The following is a 20,658-nucleotide window of genomic DNA, read 5'->3' as shown; positions in this document are numbered from 1 at the left end:
AATCTTATCTGTGTCGGACCGTTTAGTCACGTCATTAGCTAGGTATAGTATCACACAGGTCCTTAAAAGTTTCTTTTTATTTATAAGACTTCAGTGCCAATTTAGACTTATGATTGACAAATTTATTAGTCCCAGCTATCGGGTAGACTGTGATTGATCGTGTTTTTCTCATTTGTCGCCTGACTGTTAAGGGCATAGCCTTTTAGTCGATATGTTCTTAGAAGTGTTGATATCTTTATAATTCTATTTATTCCAAGTTTACAACTGTACCTTAACAGCTAAGGCCACAGCGGCACCAATTTCGTGAATCAAAATTTATTTCGTACGGAACCCTCGGTGGCTGAATCTGACAAACTTGTCATTTTACGTCATTAAATCCATACTTCCAGGGCTCGGATACTGGTTAAATTTTCAAACCGTTATCATGTACTTGCGACCAAACCTTTAAATTTCGTTTTCGCTCGAAAAACCGCTATTTTTAAACCGGTTTTTAGGAGAACCTTTTCATAAAGGTTTCGTTCGATTAACCGGTTTAGAACAAAATAAACCGGTTTATTTCGCAGCATGATAGGTAAAACTGTTCTAACCAAACAAAAAACTCGCTGCGTGAACGTAGGTATTTAGGTGCCTTTCGCCGCTCGTCGAATAAACCGGTTTATTTCGGTTAAAATAAAGTTCTCATAACGTTCGCGTTCTTTAAAAAGTTCGGAGTAAAATCGAATTAAACCGGTTTTAACCGGTAAAAAATAAACCGGTTCCGAGCCTTGCATACTTCCATACTAATATTATAAATGGGAATGTGTGTGTGTCTGACGTGATTTTTTGAGTGGAGATAATTGAAAGGATGGAGAGTAATATAGGCTACTTTATGTCGCTTTAAAATCCTCCACTTCCCTAAAATTGGGGGTTACATAACAATTTCATGAATACATTAGCAGCAACCCACACTCAGGCGAAGCACGTCGTAAGACGCGGAACGGACGTCAGCGCCGCGTCGCCCGAGTCGCGTCGCTTGAGGCGCGTCTTACGTCCTTCCTATACAAAATGTACTGAGGAGACGTTTTTAGGGTTCCGTAGTTAACTAGGAACCCTTATAGTTTCGCCATGTCTGTCTGTCCGTCCGTCCGTCCGCTGATAATCTCAGTAACCGTTAGCACTAGAAAGCTGAAATTTGGTACCAATAAGTATATCAGTCACGCCAACAAGGTACAAAAATAAAAAATCGAAAAAAATGTTTTATTAGGGTACCCCCCCTACATGTAAAGTGGGGACTGATATTTTTTTTTTTCATTTCAACCCCAACGTGTGATATATTGTTGGATAGGTATTTAAAAATGAATAAGGGTTTACTAAAATCGTTTTTTGATAATATTAATATTTTCGGAAATAATCGCTCCTAAAGGAAAAAAAGTGTCCCCCCCCCCTCTAACTTTTGAACCATATGGTTAAAAAATATGAAAAAAAATCACAAAAGTAGAACTTTATAAAGACTTTCTAGGAAAATTGTTTTGAACCTGATAAGTTCAGTAGTTTTTGAGAAAAATACGGAAAACTACGGAACCCTACACTGAGCGTGGCCCGACACGCTCTTGGCCGGTTTTTTAAATTACACTCGGGCGGCGTGGCGCTGACGTCCGTTCCGCGTCTTACGACGTGCGTCGCCTGAGTGTGGATAGTCCCTTAGATAATAATTGCCGATAACTTTTACATCTATTAAATATTCTAAATTAAAATAATACATGTTTAACACATTCACTGCCAGTAGGTACGATTTTGTACGAAAATCAACATTAGCTTGCTCTCACTCTAAAAACTCTGCCAGCACTAGAATATAATTCGACAAGACATTATTGGGCTAGAATGCCTAACCACATACTGTAGCTTTTAACTACTCCGCACTAACTTACCACATCAAAGCTTACATATACTGTTCTAACTTACAATGTACATTCTAACGATTACTGCAACCTAATTAACCGAGCAGCGCCCAGCGTGCCATAAAAAGGACAGTTTCCAGTGCTAAAGCTTGTCGGTTGGGACGTTAGGGTATGTGCCTATGCCTATCGACCTCGTTCGAGCCTAGCTTTTAGCTGATAAGGTACTCAGTGAAGGACATGTTGACTTTGTAATGATCATTAACCCTTCACGTCGATTAAAATGTTCAGCTTAGTAATAAAACTAAATAGTGTAGATGGAGTGGAGATAAACATTTTTATATTAAAGGAAAAAATGGAAAAATTTACGCTTCCGGCGGGACTTGAACCCGCATCATTTGCAATCCGTGCAAGACCCTTAACCAATTGAGCTACGGAAGCCACGCCGGACATCGCAAATCTTTCCATGCCTTTCCTTATGTACACACGTCTTGGGGTGACGTCTAGCGCCATCTACCGACAGACTATTACATCTTGTAACGGCACTGGAGTCTCAAGTTATATTGAGAATTCACCAGTAACAATGTGCTAACCCATACTAAATTTATTTCTAACGATTCTAAACATTTTTATATTAAAGGAAAAAATGGAAAAATTAACGCAATTTAATTTCGTTAGCAGACGTTTCTGCTTGTTAAAAATAAATGGAGTGGAGATAAGTTTAAAAACAATTCCAATTTGACTTCTTTCAAAGACTACATTAACTTGTCAATAGTTGTCATGCTTTCTAAATTTATTTTTCTCACTGCACCCACGTTCGCGAATTTCTGTTTGGCCCTATGGTTGACTGGTAGAGAATGCCTTAAGGCATTAAGTCCGCCATTTGTACTTTTTTTTCCAATTGTGCAATAAAGTTTAAATAAATAAATACATTAATTGACATTACATTGATTTACATTGTAATTAATTGACATTTTTATTTTCTTATCTAGTATTTTATGATATGATGACATATACACGTATATAGCTGTAATATTTTTGACAACGTATGCTTAATACTAATAAAGATGAATATGAATGAATATGAATACACTTTTGTATTTTTAACCCCCGACGCAAAAACGACAGGGTGTTATAAGTTTGACGTGTCTGTCTGTGTGTGTGTCTGTCTGTGGCATCGTAGCTCCCGAACGGGTGAACCGATTTCGATTTAGTTTTTTTTGTTTGAAAGCTGAGTTAGTCGGGAGTGTTCTTAGCCATGTTTCATGAAAATCGGTCCACTATGTCAGGGGGTTTTTTTCAAAATTTTAATTTTGTGGTTAGGTTATTTTTTTAAATTAAAATTCATTTATTTCAAGTAACGAGGACTCATACAATAGATAATAATTTCATTACACATTTACACTATTTAAATATAATTACAAAATAAATAACACTATATACTAATATTCTAGAGACTAGGTATTTATTTGCTTAGCTGTATAGTCAATCGGGCAAGGGCCTATCCTGTCTTTCGAACTGTGAGTTTTTTCACGTCAACTGTACCTATTTACTTAATTATTCATATTATCCACTAGTTACTAGTTATTTAAGGCCGTGCGCATGCGCAACATTTGACAGACGCATGATGGATGCGAGGCCCGTAACACTTTCCACGCCGCCGTGCCGCGCCTTATACGGAGCATAGATACAGGCTGCCCCAGTGTTGGACAGACTCGAATCCTTAAGACTCGAGTTCGAGTCTCGTAACACTTCTCACGCCATGCCGCGCCTTATACGGAGCATAGATACAGGCTGTCCTAGTGTTGGACAGACTCGAATCCTTTAAGATTCAATTTCGAATCTAAATTTTCCGTGCCACCCTTCGTACGAAGCTTAGATACAGGCTGTCCTTGTGTTGGACAGACTCGAATCCTTTAAGACTCAATTTCGAATCTAAATTTTCCGTGCCACCCTTCGTACGAAGCTTAGATACAGGCTGCCCTAGTGTTGGACAGACTCGAATCCTTCAAGACTCAATTTCGAGTCTAATCATGCCGTGCCGCGCTTTACAGAACAGAGAAAAAGGCTGCCTTAGTGTTGGGCTGACTCAAATCCTTTAAGACTCGATTTCGAGTCTGTTACTCTACATGCCCTGTCGCGCTTTACGGAGCAGAGATAGCATGAATCTCTAATGTTAGTTGAGACTAGAGTCCTTGAAGACTCGAGACCCGTGAGCCTTCATGCCGCACCGCCATGCAGCCTTATAGCAGTGATACAATCTGCTTCAGTGTTGGTGTTGGTTGTGACTCAAGACTAGTCCCGTGTTTAATATGTCTGTGTCTCACGGTAGTTTTATTATGAAAACTAGTCCCGTAACACTCAAAGCCGTGCTGTCTTATGCGGAACAGAGACAGACTGTTCTAGTGTTCGTTGAGACTCGAATCCTATAAGACTCGACTCAGTTTACTTGATTATTTTTATTTTATTTACATAGCAGCTGTTTTAGCAATTTGTGAGCAACAATGGGGAAAAAAAGTGGGAAAAATCATCAACAGGATTTAAAAGAGATAAAATCCTATAGCAGGAAAAGTATTTGTAAAAAAAATTAAAAACAACCTGTAGATTACTAAGTAATGCAGTAAATAAATTAATATTTACAGGTACAAAATATGTCAAAGGATGGTACAACTTGTTGGTCGGTCACAAGTTAAGGGCGGAAGCGATACATATTAATACAGAGTTTTTTAAAAAGCTCGGGTCCCTGTCTTGGTTGACAGTTTAAGAATCACGAAAATCTCTTTTCTCCTTTCATCTTCAACTTTTTTTTATCCATACTAATATTATAAATGGGAAAGTGTGTGTGTCTGTTTGTTTGTCCGTCTTTCACGGCAAAACGGAGCGACTAATTGACGAAATTTTTTAAGTGGAGATAGTTGAAGGGACGGAGAATGACATAGGCTACTTTTTGTCTGTTCCTAATCCTAACGCGAGCGAAGCCGCGGGCAAAAGCTACTATTATAATAAATGAGTTTACTCTTGGCCACAGACTAGCCAAAGGCAGACGTGGCTAGGGCTTCCAATACCGGGATCCCGGTATCGCGGGATCCCGGGATCCCGCCTTTTTTTGGGCACATTCCAATACCGGTATTTAATTTAGTAATACCGGGATCCCGGTATTTTTAGTAACTAACAAATTATGCCAAATGCACGTAAATTACTCATCAAAAACGTTAAATTTCTACATCATGACGGTCGCTATACGCGTAAATCTTATTTCTTGCTCTCGTTTCTCGATTTGACACATTCTCTGTTTGGTGTTTTTAAAATATTTGCATGAAAATGATAGTTTTCTCGATGATTACCTAGATAAAGATACGCTGTCAAAAGCATTCATTCAGGAGGGCCTGCCTCGAACCTTTTTTGACACATTTGTCTCATTTGTGAATTCGCACGTAAGTGTGACAGAGAAGCAACACGTCAAACGTAGTTGCAACAGGTTGCCACATACCCTCTGTAAACAAATCGCCTTGATGCATTTTTATCATAGATATAACTTTTCAAAAAAATGTTTAATGCATACGAACTAACGTATAACGTAGCTACTCTATGGTTTGTTGTGCGTGGGCGTTAATGTGTTGAACTCTAGCGCATAACTTTGCCGTAACATTCCCTATATTAACGAAATTGGGAAATCTGAAGTATCAAAATCAAGAAAATTACTTTTCTAATCCGTAAATTAAGTGTTTCTATTTCGCGAAGTGATCTTCTTGATTTGATTATCATGGATTTCCGCAAAGTAATGTGTGATTCCATAGATTATTTCTTAATGTGATTTTTAATAAAATAATTTATGTCGGACAATTTAGCTTTTTTGGCTAGTTGTTCAATCATTTAGCGGATTTATTTTCTTAGAGCTTTAGAAAACAAAAAATAGCACTAAATTGTACCACAGATATTGATTACAATGTGTTTCCGAAAAAAATCATCTCATGTTCTAGTTTAAGAAGTCAATGATGAAACTGTAGAGTAGGCTTGTGTAGGACATGTAAGGTGGATGTACCACTGCTCGACAGGTTAAGGGAAAATATCTATGTGTTTCGTGATATTACGATAATTTACCCATCTATACAAAACATATCCATCTTTTTTGGGAGATGTGACCTTTAACTTTGTTAAATGCAATTAGTTTCATACAGTGATAATATAAAAAAATCTCAAAATTAAATAAAACGTAAGTCAATACGCTTGTCCGAATAACTGACAGGTGCTTTTGCTGGCAGTCCTAATAGATGACATCTAAGTATGATTCAGGAAAAACAGTAAAAAACAAGTGTTTTGGGTTAAAATTTACTACAAAATTAAATAATTTAATAAAAAAAAACGTATTCTGTTGATAACATTTACTTTTTACGTGTTACATTTATGTAATAAAATAGAATAAGTCGGCTCCGCATTTTGAGCAAAATAAATTATGTAATGAACTAAAATAGGGATTCCCCCAAAATAAAAATTGTATTCCACAGGTTCTGCAATACTTTGCTGGCTCCTATGGCCTTTTCTAAGTCTTCTTGAGAATATCTCTTCCACTGACCTTTATCAGGCGGCATTTCTGAAAATATACCCAAAGTTTTGTGAAAAATGACATGTCAAGCACTACCCAAAGAAATTATACAGATTTCACTACATTTAACGAGAAAACATATCAATAAAACCGTAAAAGATATACAAAAAACTGTCTATGTGCATGTAATTTGTTTTTTTCAGTAAAGTTAATGTGACTTACAGAAAAATATGCTGATAATATGAAACTGTAAACGATTCGTTTTGGCTACTTTAATCGTGATATCCTGAAAAAACGGCTCGACAAACATTGGGACTTGGAAAATAACGTAACAGTCCCAATAAATGCCAGCCGTGTCGAGTTTTAGACTTGCGACGGTTTTCAGTCCTAATAACTGACACGCTTGTTTATCACAGTAATAATAAACGAAATCGACATTTAATTACTTAAATATCTTCCCGAACATTCTAGCACCAACACAATTATAGAATATGTTCACAACTTACCGTGAAAGTATTTTAAATAAGTCAGCAAATACGAGCAAAGCTTAACCAAATCGCTAACAAAATTGAGAGATTGATTGCTCATGACAATGTCATCACATATATTATTCATTAATTGAAAAAAGTTTCTATATTTTATAATATGGCGTATGAAATGTGAAGGCTACAAACATTTCTCATCTAATAAATCTAATTGCGATGAATGTAACGGTAATCTTATCTTATTAATCGCTATTTAAACCATGGGTGACGAGTACTAGTACCGCGTCGAGCACTAGTACATCCACCTTACTAATAGTACAAAAAACACGATTCCCTGCACTGTACTAGACCGAACTCCTCCCAAATGATTCTGCTCTCTAGTACATTTAGTACACTCACACAAGTCACACACGCGCAATAGAATGAGAGCGAAAGGAGCGAAGAGCCGAGGAGTGACAATGACAGCAAAGCGATCCGTGTGATCCGATCGCAACCGAACTAAAACCGACTGACTCGGACCGAGAGCGCGCGAAAACAGCCGATCAGCTCTCGGCTAGTACGAGCGAGCGTTACTGTACGCCATGTGCACAATTTGTCTCTCGCACTCTCGGTGTACTACTGTCCTAAATGTCCTAAAAGAACGAACTAGTACACTTCGGAGATCGTACTAGTTGGGAGCGATCTTTTCAGTGAACGAGCAGGCACAACTCTACTGTAGAGTGTGTATAATCGAGAAATGCTCTTAATGTTTGTTATTTAATAAAGTGATATTATAGTTAAATCTACAGTACAATTACACCATTAACACTGACTATAAATTGTAAAAGATTACCTACTGAACTACAAGGTTTTATTCCGCACGAGCCTAAAGAGAACGATTTGGCAGAAAACAGGGTTTACTATGGCCGCGTCTTCTTGCGAAATGTCCGATCTGGCGGCGATATCTAAATCTAACTTATAGAATCGACTAGAGATCTGGGGCTCTTTCCCGCTTGCTTTTATACTGCGTCCTCAGTCCCACTCATAACAAAAATAAAGAGCACGGGGCGTAGCGTAGCCCTTTGAACTATGTAATTATATGTATACTTAAAAACAATAGAAGTTGAATCGACTTGGCCACATAAGTTTGCGAACCGTTTTGGGTTGAAATCGAAACTTATGAAGTTCGAAATGTATTCGATTTGACCCATCACTAAGTCGGATTGCCAAGATTTCGCTGTAATATAACACGCATGAAAAGTAACAAACGAGATTTTGAATAAAATTTGTTATTTTAAGCAAATTACTAGGTTTTTATATTTTCCCGATTTGAATACCGGGATCCCGGGATCCCGGTATTGAAATCGCCAATACCGGAATGAATACCGGTATTGGATAAGGTCCGGTATTTGGAAGCCCTAGACGTGGCCTACGATGGAATGAGCTCGCCCAGAAGACTCTGAAGCTAAAGCTGTGTAAACGCGTCGTTTCAATAGCAACAACATATAGGTTAGCGTACATACAGTTAGTTACCTACAAAATACCGCTCTCGTTTACGCTCGTATCTTGTGTCGGTCCCTATAACGGGTAATTATACAGATAAGGCAAGATGCTCAATTGCAGTGATTGTCGCTACACCCATCGCTATCTCTCTCCCACCCGCTCTCGCTCTCGCTTCCGCTCGTATCTTGTGTCCGTCCCTATAACGGGTCAGTACGGATAAGGCAAGATGTTCAATGGCAATGTTTGTCGCGACACCCATCGCTATCTCTCTCCCACCCGCTCTCGCTTCCGCTCGTATCTTGTGTCGGTCCCCATAACGGGTCAGTATCAGTACAGATAAGGCAAGATGCTCAATGGCAGTGATTGTCGCTACACCCATCGCTATCTCTCTCCCACCCGCTCTCGCTCTCGCTTCCGCTCGTATCTTGTGTCGGTCCCCATAACGGGTCAGTACGGTTAAGGCAAGATGCTCAATGGTAGTGCCATCACTACCCATCGCTATCTCTCTCCCACCCGCTCTCGCTTCCGCTCGTATCTTGTGTCGGTCCCCATAACGGGTCAGTACGGATAAGGCCCGACGCTCAATGACAGTGCCATCACTAGCCATCGCTATCTCTCGGCCGCCCGCTCTCGCTTCCGCTGGTACCTTGGGTCGGTCCTCATAACGGGTCAGTACGGATAAGGCAAGATGTTCAATGGCAGTGTTTGTCGCGACACCCATCGCTATCTCTCTCCCACCCGCTCTCGCTCTCGCTTCCGCTCGTATCTTGTGTCGGTCCCCATAACGGGTCAGTACGGATAAGGCAAGATGCTCAATGGCAGTGTTTGTCGCGACACCCATCGCTATCTCTCTCCCACCCGCTCTCGCTCTCGCTTCCGCTCGCATCTTGTGCCGATCCCCATAACGGGTCAGTACGGATAAGGCAAGATGCTCAATGGCAGTGATTGTCGCGACACGACGCATTGCTTAGGCTACTTTAAAGGCAGATCGGGTCACGTTTTCCAATAATATAGGGTCGGGTCTTGAACCCTCTTTTTAGGGTTCTGTACCAAAAAGGTAACCCTATAAAATAAAATCTAGAGAACTGCCCGACTTCGCATAGGTTATACAAAACCTCATTGAATTATGATTATTAAATAAATACCTACCTCAGAAATCTCAGAATAATTTTATTGTGTAATGGTGAAAACGGCTTAAAAATCCGCCCTGGGGGCCGATTTTAGAGTCTCACGGCGTTCGAATTCAGAAAATTGTCACTGAAAATAATAGGCAATTCACCGTTTTCAACACACTAAAATACAGTGACAGTGAGACTCAAAAATCGGCCTGCAGGGCAATCATGGTCGCGCGATAAATGATAAAATTGATAAAACATCGGGCCGTCCCTATCGTACTTACAAATAGTGCGATAGGGACGGCCTGATGTTTTATCATTTATCGCGAGACCATAACTGCCTGCCTATTTTCGAGTTTATCATAAATATACAGACAGACGCGGCGGGGAACTGTGTTTTATAAGGCGGAGGATACTTTAATCTTATACCACATCTCGGACACTGGCGATCAAATATATGAAAGAGGCGCGTTCTTAGCACACATTCTAAGCTCGTGTAGGGAACGCGTACCAATGCTTGTATGGGTGAAATATTGACAGGTCGACTGTTCGCGTTTTTGACAGGCGGTAACTGTGCGGTAACCGAGCGGGGGTGGGCGGCACTTTCAGCGGGGAGCGGGAGTGGCCATACTGTACGATAGTAGTCTTTAGTATACTGTGCTTATACGGTAGGTAATAATTGCATCCCTGTCAATAACTTTAGAAGTTCACGGAAGACTCAGTATTGCATATTTTTCGAAATACGTCATACATATTTTTGGTGTTCAATATAACATTTGGTATGCAATAAACAACTAGTTGTATATTAAAAGTAAAACATTCGACAACATGAAAGTTTGCTTTTTAAAAAAAGGCCTTTTAAAAAAGGTTAAGTTGGCAAATGTGAGGTTGGCAAATGAAACAAAACAATAATTATGATAAGTTGGGAAATGAACACGAAACGTGAGTTGGGAAGTGAGAAGTGACATTCGGCCATACAATTTTCGGCGATAAATAGGAGAACCAGTAGGCCTAGCACATGATTGCGCGAGATAGATGACACGTCTTCTTCTAACTGTATTAATGACATAAGGAAGGGTAGTCTATCTCGCGGCGACATACTCTCGCAGCAATCATGTGCTAACCTTGCAGTAGAGTTTATTTTTTAAATCGAGTAAAGAGCCTTCCAGAAGACAGAATAGAGGGCATGACAAAATCGTGTGAGGTTTAGTCGGAACAAATTAATAACACTTGTGCAAACACGCAGTATATATGTAAACACGGCACGCTATAGTAATAGCTTTACGTTGGTAATTTTGTTATGAATTTACAGGTTCTTATTTTATCTGAAAAGTCACAGAATCGGGACAAGTGGCGTGCACGAAGGGAGGTCTATGCTCAGCAATTGGCGATTGAAGGATAAAGAAAGGCCTACCAAAAATATCTGGCACATGATTGACACGACAAGAAAATATCTGAACTAACTAACACATGATTGACACGACAGTATCTCGGCGCGATATAGGTTTTTTTAAAGTATGATATTGACATAAGGATTGCAGCAGCTAGGCCTGTTGTGAGAAGAAACGAATAAAGCTAGGAACATACTACGCGGACGTCCGTCGTCGATCGACCGCGGACGGGGATCTGGACAATGAATATACACTTAACCGTGCAAACTATCGGTCGACGGTCGTGGACGTGGCCTTGAGCGCATGGACGTCCGATCGAAATCTGGCTCACTGGATGTTTTGTTCCGTGCACACTGATCGGTCGCGGTCGCGGTCGATTTACGACGGACGTCCGCGTAGTATGTTCCTAGCTTGAGACATTAAGAGTGTCTTAATTATAGACTTTGGGCCACATTAAAGATCAAGAGGAAGACCTAGGAGAAACTATTTCAAGCAAATAAAAGTGAAGGTACAGTCTCCGTCATAAATAAGTGATGATTTCTGCACCTTTACCTTGTCGCTTAGCTATCAGGTTGACCAAACATCACATTTGTTGGACAAAACCTAATCTACTGTAAGTCTTAGTGCGATTTTTTTTTATACCACATCTCGGAAAACGGAGATCAAATACATGAAAGAGGCGCGTTCCTATGCACACAGTCTAAGCTCGTATAGGTGAACGCGTGCCATGCTTGAATGGGTGAGATATGACATGACAGGTCGACTGGTGGCGTTTTTGAGGGGGCAGTAACTCTGAGGTAACCGAGGGTGGGTGGGCAGCACTTGCGGGGGCGGGAGTGGCCATACTGTATGATAGTACTCTTTATTATACTGTGGTTATACCGCATCGCTATTGAACTAGATGACGTTAAGTATAGTCACATGTGGCGGCCTTCGCAGTACATAGTATCTATTAACCGTGATTCACGCGCAATTAAACGCTTTCCCACGGCGCCTGCGTATGCGCAGGGCCACGAAACTAGCGATTATCCAATTATTTAAACTTTACTAGCTTTTGCCCGCGGCTTCGCTCGCGTTAGAAAGAGACAAAAAGTAGCCTACACTCTCCACCCCTTCAACCATCTCCACTTAAAAAAATCACGCCGATTCGTGGCTCCGTTTTGCCGTGAAAGACGGACAAACAAACAGACACACACACACACTTTATAATATTAGTATTTTAGTATGGATAAGTTAATATACAACGCGTTTTTATGGATTTCGGGAAGGTTCTTTAGGTGAATTACATTTGATTTCTCGATAAAACTAGTCCCATAACTCTTAAGGGTGCTTTTCCACCAGAGATGTTCTACGATACGTTTCTATGGATACGACTGATATGATATCCAATTATCCACCAATCAGCTAAGTAAAACCCGGTCCCGCCAGCGCTAAGCTAAGGCGTAAAATACACACGGGCGGCCAGGCACGTGGAGCGGACGCCTGGGGCCGCGTCGCTTGAGTGTAATTTAAATAAAAAACGTCTCCTCAGTACATTTTGTATAGGAAAGACGTAAGACGCGCCTCAAGCGACGCGGCGCCACGCCGCCGTCACCGCGCCTCTCCGTTCAGCGTCTTACGACGTGCGTCGCCTGTGTGTAGTTAGTCCCTAAGGGACCATCCACACTTATGAGACGCATGTCTTGCGGCGGGCAACGGACGTCTCCGCCACGCCGCTTGAATGTAATTCAAAAAACGTCTCCTCAGTACATTTTGTATAGGAAGGACGTATGACGCGCTGGCATGGCGCGCGCCGCGCCGCCTGACATGCGTCTCTTGTGTGGACGCTGCCTAAGAGGATCGACTAAGCTGATTGGTAGATATCAAACACATCCACGTAGCGCATCTGGGAAAGGCACCCTTACTGCTATCAAATTAGGTTAGTAGTGTTCGTCCATGGCACGACCTAGACCTACCAGTGGTGTAGCGTCGATACAACTCGATTCCCAACGGGTTCCCTAAAATTCTGCAGTATCTGTAGAAGTCCATACAAAACAGGTCCCAAAAACCCCCCCGGCTTTACCAACAAAGATTTTCACGCGCCAACAGTTAATACAGTATCTACGTGAGGTAATCTCCGTCTATAGCGCCCCGTAAGCACCCATTATAGTTTTTATTGTTTTTAACAACCGCGATAATTCACGGGAACGTAAAAACGTATTTACGACAACTACGAAACCGCTGGGACTAACAGAAACTCCTCTGAATCGTATTGACTTTAAAATAAGGTTTAAAATGATTAGTTAACAGTGAAGACTGGTAAGTAATAACTAAATCAATCAAGGACGACTAATAGGCAATAAAACAAAGATAGACCACAGTGTTCTAATATTTTTGGAAGTTTTAGGTTTATAAACTGAAATAGATACCATACACTAAAGAAAAAGCGATCAAGCCCACTGGTGGCGAAGCCGGGAATCGAACCCGGGTCTCCAGCTAACGCGGCTGACGTGATAAACCGCTACACCACCTCGACCGCCGAGGTACCCGTCGAAATTTCTCTAGTGTATGTTATCTCTGAAGGCTAGGCGCCTTTGACCAACTCTAAGGGCGAGCAATTTGTGCTTGCACCTCCTATACAAATCCTAAATATTATTAAATATTATATTATATTATATAAATATTTAATAAAATAATTTGATTTGTTCCCTACATCGAGTTTTAGGTTTGTTTGCGAGCGATATTACATATATTTAAATTAAAGGAAAAATGGAAAAATTCACACCTCCGGCAGGACTCGAACCTGCGACCTGCGACCTCTGGCCTTGCCGGGGCCATCCCGCTTCCAACTGCGCCACAGAGGCCTGCTGGATGTGTGCGAATTTATCCATGCCTTCCCTCAATTCTCAACCGCCTTAAGGTGGCGTCACAGCAAACATCTACCCGTAAGAATAGATCTTAACTTAATTTTTCCATTTTTCCTAAATATAAGTTTTAGATTATCAATACTGACGAAAACTTTTGCTTTAAAAGTTAACATTTAGCATCTAATCCTAGGGTAAGTAGGGTAGGATGTATCAGCAGATCAGCACTAGTAATCCAGAGGGTAAACTAGGCCATATTGGGATATGGAATATATGAACTTACCCAAAATGGGTATAATACATATAGAGAGCAAAATAAATTAGTATTGACTAGCATTTGCTCGCGGCTACGCTCGCGTTAGAAAGAGACAAAAAGTAGCCTATGTCACTCTTCATCCCTTCAACTATCTCCACTTAAAAAATCACGTCAATTCTTCGCTCCGTTTTGCCGTGAAAGACGGACAAACAAACAGACACACACACGTTACAACTCTTCCCTTACTTTTTTCTCAATACTGCTACTCACGAACCTCAATTCATATCCCAATTCTACAGATAATTCAAAACAGTTATCAAATCATAAACGCATAAACCGTCTTTTCTGACGTGGCGAAAAGAAATAAAATAACCTAACCACAAAATTAAAATTTTGATAAAACTCCAGACCGCGACATAGTAGACCGATTTTCATGAAACATGGCTAAGAACACTCCCGATTAACTCAGCTTTCAGACAAAAAAAACTATATCTAAATCGGTTCATCCGTTCGGGAGCTACGACGCCACAAACAGACACACACACAGACAGACACGTCAAACTTATAATACCCCGTCGTTTTTGCGTCGGGGGTTAATAATATGTAAGGTCCGACCGAGATCTCGGTCTCGGTCTCGGTCTCGGCATTCTCGGCCGAAAATCGGGCCGAGATCTCGGTCTCGGTTCTCGGCCAAAATCGGCCGAGATTCTCGGCCAGACCGAGACTGATTTTTATTTTACATAGTGAACTGTTAGCTTCTCTTCTTAGTCACCAATGGTCGCATTGCCTAGGTGGCGTGACATTTTTCGTGATTTCGATTAATTACGTATCCATATTTTAAGATTTTTTAAGGCTGTAACAATCAAATAAACAGGTGTATTTTGATAGCGGGTCAGTAAGGTCAGCTATGAAATCCCGTGGTCCTACGCGAAAATGGTCTAAGGACCTTCCCTCGATTTCAAATTAATGAAACTTTTTTTTACTCCAATCGATCCCATTCCTATCCAGGATCAAAAGCTTGTATGGGACTAAAAAAATTCCGGCTAGAAAAGTTACAAATCGCGAAAAACTTTTCCCATAAAATTCATATATGAAAAAAATTAGAAAAGAAAAAAATAGGAGAATGGAATCGATTGGCATAAAAAAAACACAATGTGAAAAAAATATGTTTTCATCTATAATGGAACGTGTGGCGGATTGGAATTAAAATCATAAATACTCGTGACTACAGTCCTTTGGAGGCATATTATGCAAAAATCGTAAGAATATTGCTACACTTTAAGTGGGTGTATTTTTTGTTCGCCTAAAACTATAAAATTTTGAAAATAATATCTTATATGTCATCTCTACTCTGAACACCAATAGGTGTAATGTAACACCAACTTTTGAACCTACCTAGAACTCGTGAATGTTTAGTAAAGGTTTTCAAGGAAAACTTTAGCAAACATGATTGATTGAGCGGTTTATGTGATTTTTATAAAAGTCTAGTCGGTATTTTTTGATTTTTGCGTAAAATACGTGTTTTATCTTCTATTTCACTAATTCTCGGTCTCGGTCTCGGTCTTGGCCGAGAATGCCATTCATTCTCGGTCTCGGTCTCGTTCTCGGCCGAGACAAAAAAATCGTTCTCGGTCGGACCTTAATAATATGCCACAACCATCACTCTAACGCCGTGTCTTGCGTGGGCGACGGTCGCGCGACTATCGCGCGACCGTCGCCATCGCGTCTCATACTTCCATATCGATAAGGTTTGATTTCGTATGCGTCGCATCGCCGTCGCGCGACCATCGCCCACGCAAGCCACGGCGTAAAACAAACTAGCCAGTCATAATAAGATCAGATTCAGGTCATCAGCTCATGTTATAATTGTAGAACTAAGGCACTGGTACCCCCAAAAGCGAGCAAAGAGCTATCGGCAATAGAAACGAACAAAATATAGTCGCTCCCGTGGTAATCCATACTAATATTATAAATGGGAATGTGTGTGTGTCTGTTTGTTAACCCCCGACGCAAAAACGAAGGGGTGTTATTTGTTTGACGTGTCTGTCTATCTGTCTGTCTGTTTGTCTGTCTGTGGCATCGTAGCTCCCGAACGGATGAACCGATTTGGATTTAGTTTTTTTTGTCTGAAAGCCGGGTTAGTCGGGAGTGTTCTTAGCCATGTTTCATGAAAATCGGTCTACTATGTCGCAGTCGGGGGTTTTTTCAAAATTTTAATTTTGTGGTTATGTTATTTGTCCGTCGTTCACGGCAAAACGGAGCGACGAATTGACGTGATTTTTTAAATGGAGATAGTTGAAGGGATGGAGAGTGACATACGCTACTTTTTGTCTCTTTCTAACGCGAGCGAAGCAGCGGGCAAAAGCTAGTAAGAAATAAAAGAGACGCTATGACAGCGCGAGCGAGTTATAGTTCGTCATATATAAAAAATATAACATGATCTGAAAGATAATCAACCTTATAGCAGAATGGATTTACCCAGTTTTGAAGTTAAGCGACACAATTAGTCGGGAGTATTAAATAAATGTAATATAGAAAAAATAACCAATGCCTCCATGTGTTCCAAGCTGGAATCGAACCAGCGTACTCCGTTAACCGGACGGATGCCTGAACCACTCGACCATCGGACACGAAAGCAAGCACATTTAATGTTTATAGTACAATAGTAGTGAGACTACCTACTTAATAAATACAAATTGAAATAATTTGATCTAAGATTTATTCGGGAGTGTTCTTAGCCATGTTTCATGAAAATCGGTCAACTATGTCGGGGGGTTTTTTTTTTATTTTGTGCTTAGGTTATAAGGTCCGACCGAGAACGATATTTTTGTCTCGGCCGAGAACGAGACCGAGACCGAGATTCAATTTGATTCTCGGCCGAGACCGAGACCGAGAATTTATAAATCAGCGAAAAACATGCAATTTTTGCAAAAAATGTTTTCATAACCGAAATTCGCCTATTAATCAGGAATCCAGGAGCACGTCGGGCCGTGTTTAGTGTTTGGTTCCGTAACTACCTAACTACCCAAACCTACCGCACCCCTTACCTATTTACCGTAGCAAAATAGACTACATCAGTGATAAACAAGTATACGGCTCGCCTGATGGTAAGCAGGCGCCATAGCTTATAGAGAAATATCGATAAAGAACCTACCAAAATAACTAAAATCGGGATTCCAAACGGGCGATGTAATCAAAGGGTAGCTAAAACCGATTGGACGCGAGTGCGCAATAAATTTAAAATCCGAGTCTCGGTTTCACCGAGAATCTCGGCCCATTTTGGCCGAGAGCCGAGACCGAGATCTCGGCCCGATTTTCGGCCGAGAATGCCGATGCCGAGACCGAGACCGAGACCGAGGTCTCGGTCGGACCTTATTAGGTTATATTCACACGGGAGCTATTTTTGTTCGTCACTATTGCCGATAGCTCATAGCTAACTCGCGTTTGGTGGGGCCAGTGCTTAAGCTATTGAAATCAATATGAGGTGACAATCAGTCACATGTCCTTGCTCTCATTTTTACAGTAACTTTGAGCTTTAATAGTCTAGTTGAATGATATAAATGACAGAAAATGAGCCTAGTATGTGTTAGATCACAAATATTGGAAATTTATATCCATATTGATATTTTAAAATGGGAAAGCGAGTGTCTGTCCGTCTTTCACGGCACGGCGACGAATTGACGTGATTTTTTGAAGAGGAAACGGAGTTGTAGGGACGGAGAGTGACATCAGGCTACTTTTTATCTCTTTCTAAGTTTTCTAACCCTCCACATCCCTAAAACGGGGGGGGGGGGGTGGAAGGTTGTATGGATCATTCGGCAATTTTCAATTTTCACCCGAGCGAAGCCGCGGGCAAAAGCTTGTTCTATGTATGTAGGTGCAATTTTTTTTTTTAAATAGATAGATAAAAGTCATCTCAAGCATATTGCATATCGCAATGGCAACGATTCTATGAACAAATACTCACACATTCATGGAGCAACACACTTGAAACTGTTGCAAGCGTGTTGCCCGCCTTTAAGATGGGAGAACACTCTTTTCTTGAAGGTTTAAATGTCGTATCGGTCTGGATATGCAGAATATGGTTTACACATGAATAAATGATTTGATCTGATAAAGTGGAGGCAGATCTCCGTGAAAGGGAGATGAATCGGTCATACCCTTCGAAGAGGAGCTACCAACAGCGCCAGTATCGCGCTCGAGTGAGGAATATGGACTAAGTTGGCTGGCGGAGGGCTGGCGAGAGGTCGCTCTGGACCGCGTAAAGTGGCGTGCTCTTGTGTTGGAAGCCAAGACTCACCTTAGGTCGTCGCGCCAACAAAGTAAGTTTTTAGTCCGCCATTAAATTTAGCAAGAAGGATTGTGGTATGTGGCACAGACAGGGTTTACAGGATAGTGTAGTTATTTTAAGAAAATAATGTTGGTTTTAATCATTATGATGTTAAATGTTAACATAAAGTATTCTGTAGATGAGTCATTGACGTCATTGTCTTTGTGACGAGTATAAACAGTCAAGATTTAATTCAAACAATATATGAGGTTACTGGAAATGAGTAAACCAAAAAAACAGCGAAGAGCTGTTTTTTTGGTTTATTATTATTATTATTCAATTATAAGCGAGCAGCTATTCAGCGTCATGTCACTATCTTATTATTTAAAAGCCACTTGTCTAGTCTGTTTTTAAACACATTCACTGAGGGAGCAGTAACAACACTATCCGGTAAATGGTTCCAAGCCATGTTTACTCATGGTTTCACTAATTTCATAGCATCAGGCTGCCTTTCCACTGAGGAGAAAATTAGTGGAGATGTGTGAACATAGGAATTGCAAGAAAAACTATTCAGGTTCAGTAGTTTGTGAGACATACAGACAGATGCAGGGACATAACAAGTTCTCGCGCATTGTACACATATTTAAAGTCACAGGTACAAAAAGTTAAAGATACAGGTCTAACGCGATTAATTAACATTATTTTTCCCAACGTTTTGGCCAGGTTGCACAGGCCGTGGTTATGGAAGACTGACCGTCAAATGGCAAATGTTAGAAAAAAACATCCCCATGCAAGTTTGGTAAAGAAACGTAAACAAAGGTGCCATAACTCCATTGTGCTCCTTAATTGAGTGTACGGGCCGGTGCTGGGTACAGTAATCAACAACTTCTGTCCACTCTGCTGGATAACAAACAATTTATTGTAGGTTCATTCCATCACATCTATTCTCATCTTCATCTTAGTGAATAAACAACCCAACAAGGTGTTTTATAAAGTTAGAAGGCAAAGAAATTATCTATTTTGAAGTATCTGTACATGATACAAAGTAAAAATACAAGCACATGATGTTAGGAAATTCAAAATACATAAATAGACCAAATAAGACAGAAAGTAGAATATAGAATGGACAGAGTCCAATTATATAGAACAGTTTAATTTAAACAATTAACCAAAATAAAATTCTCCTGTTTAAAGGTGGAGGTTGTGAAACTATACAGCTTATTTTTTAAAAATGATCCATAAACCGAATCCATTGTTTATCTCTGCTCAGCCAGCAACAATAAATCAACAAAAAAAAAACAAGTAGATAAGTATCCATAAATAAAGTTTCGATATTTTTGTTCAGCATTAGAATAATGAAACCGCTTGTATATTTTTTTTAAAGTTTGTTTATGACTCTCCTCTTACTACGTAAGTAAGTCTATGCATACTATAGCGCCCGATATTCGCGTCTCTAGTCCGAGCGTACGATGAGTAAATAAACAAATTCATACTGTAAACATGGGCATAAAGAGAACATAAAAACGGCAATTCGCCATCTATGTATCAATATACCCTAGAAACGACTCCGTCGTCTACATCCCAAGCGAGAATGCACAGAGAATACATAATTAAAACACAAATTTTCGGCGGTTTTAACAATACTGCCGGTCAATAAAGCCTAGTTTACCTGGTCGGAGCGTCAGAGTTTACGTCAAAGTAAATAAAACTCGTGAAACAATTCAGCTTTGCTCTGAAAACCAACCGAGACACAATGGTAAGGCACATTTTGACAATACACTCCGTGATCAAAACATAGCCTTTTCAGGCTTACAAACCCGTATAGAAACCTTTAAGATGATTATACCACCTTCGTTGGCTATTGTATATACTAAAATTATTCATTTCAACCACGTGAGGTGAAGATTTTGGGCGTATTTTGAAAAAATGCTGTTGCGTTTCAACACTGAAAATGGCATAACACGCAAACACTTTGGTCCAATTTCACAATGAAACACTTCACTTGACCGCGAGAGTTCAATCGAGAAACGCGAGACGATCCACGGTATGCATTTTTTCACTCACCTTGTTGTTTATTCGCTATTTTATTGAAACAGTTTTGAAAAACTTCATATAAATGCATAGGCTCGTCATCGCTCGTCGCCATTTTGGATTTTACTGCCAAATATATCACAGACAAAGTAGAAGTTAATTGCCCATTCAAAAAAGTTTTGTTTCAAGTGTCTATGCGTTCATAAAATATTATTTACAAAAAATAATCAAATTTGAATTACCTTTGTATTCATTAAATAAATTACACATATGCATAAATTATAATTTTGTATTATCTTTGACGTAAAAAGACATGAAGTAAATTTTGAACAAAATTCAAATATTTTTCTCTTTTTTACCGCCTGTCA

The 20,658-nt window shown here is 40.1% G+C and overlaps 1 protein-coding gene across 1 annotated transcript in view; it reads right to left on the bottom strand.

Annotated features, from left to right (window-relative positions):
- LOC125238593 (protein daughterless) overlaps positions 1 to 20,405 on the bottom strand; it is a 198,902-nt gene extending 178,497 nt beyond the window's left edge. The window contains exon 1 of the mRNA XM_048145945.1: positions 20,324 to 20,405. Coding sequence (XP_048001902.1) covers positions 20,324 to 20,405 — 82 coding nt within the window. The remainder of the gene's footprint in view (positions 1 to 20,323) is intronic.
- Between the last annotated feature and the right edge of the window lie 253 nt (positions 20,406 to 20,658).

This window comes from Leguminivora glycinivorella, chromosome 24 (genome assembly GCF_023078275.1).
Source record: "Leguminivora glycinivorella isolate SPB_JAAS2020 chromosome 24, LegGlyc_1.1, whole genome shotgun sequence".
In the NCBI taxonomy this organism is placed as follows: domain Eukaryota; kingdom Metazoa; phylum Arthropoda; class Insecta; order Lepidoptera; family Tortricidae; genus Leguminivora; species Leguminivora glycinivorella.
Note: the sequence above shows the minus strand (reverse complement) of the source record. Positions and strands in the feature narration are given on the sequence as shown.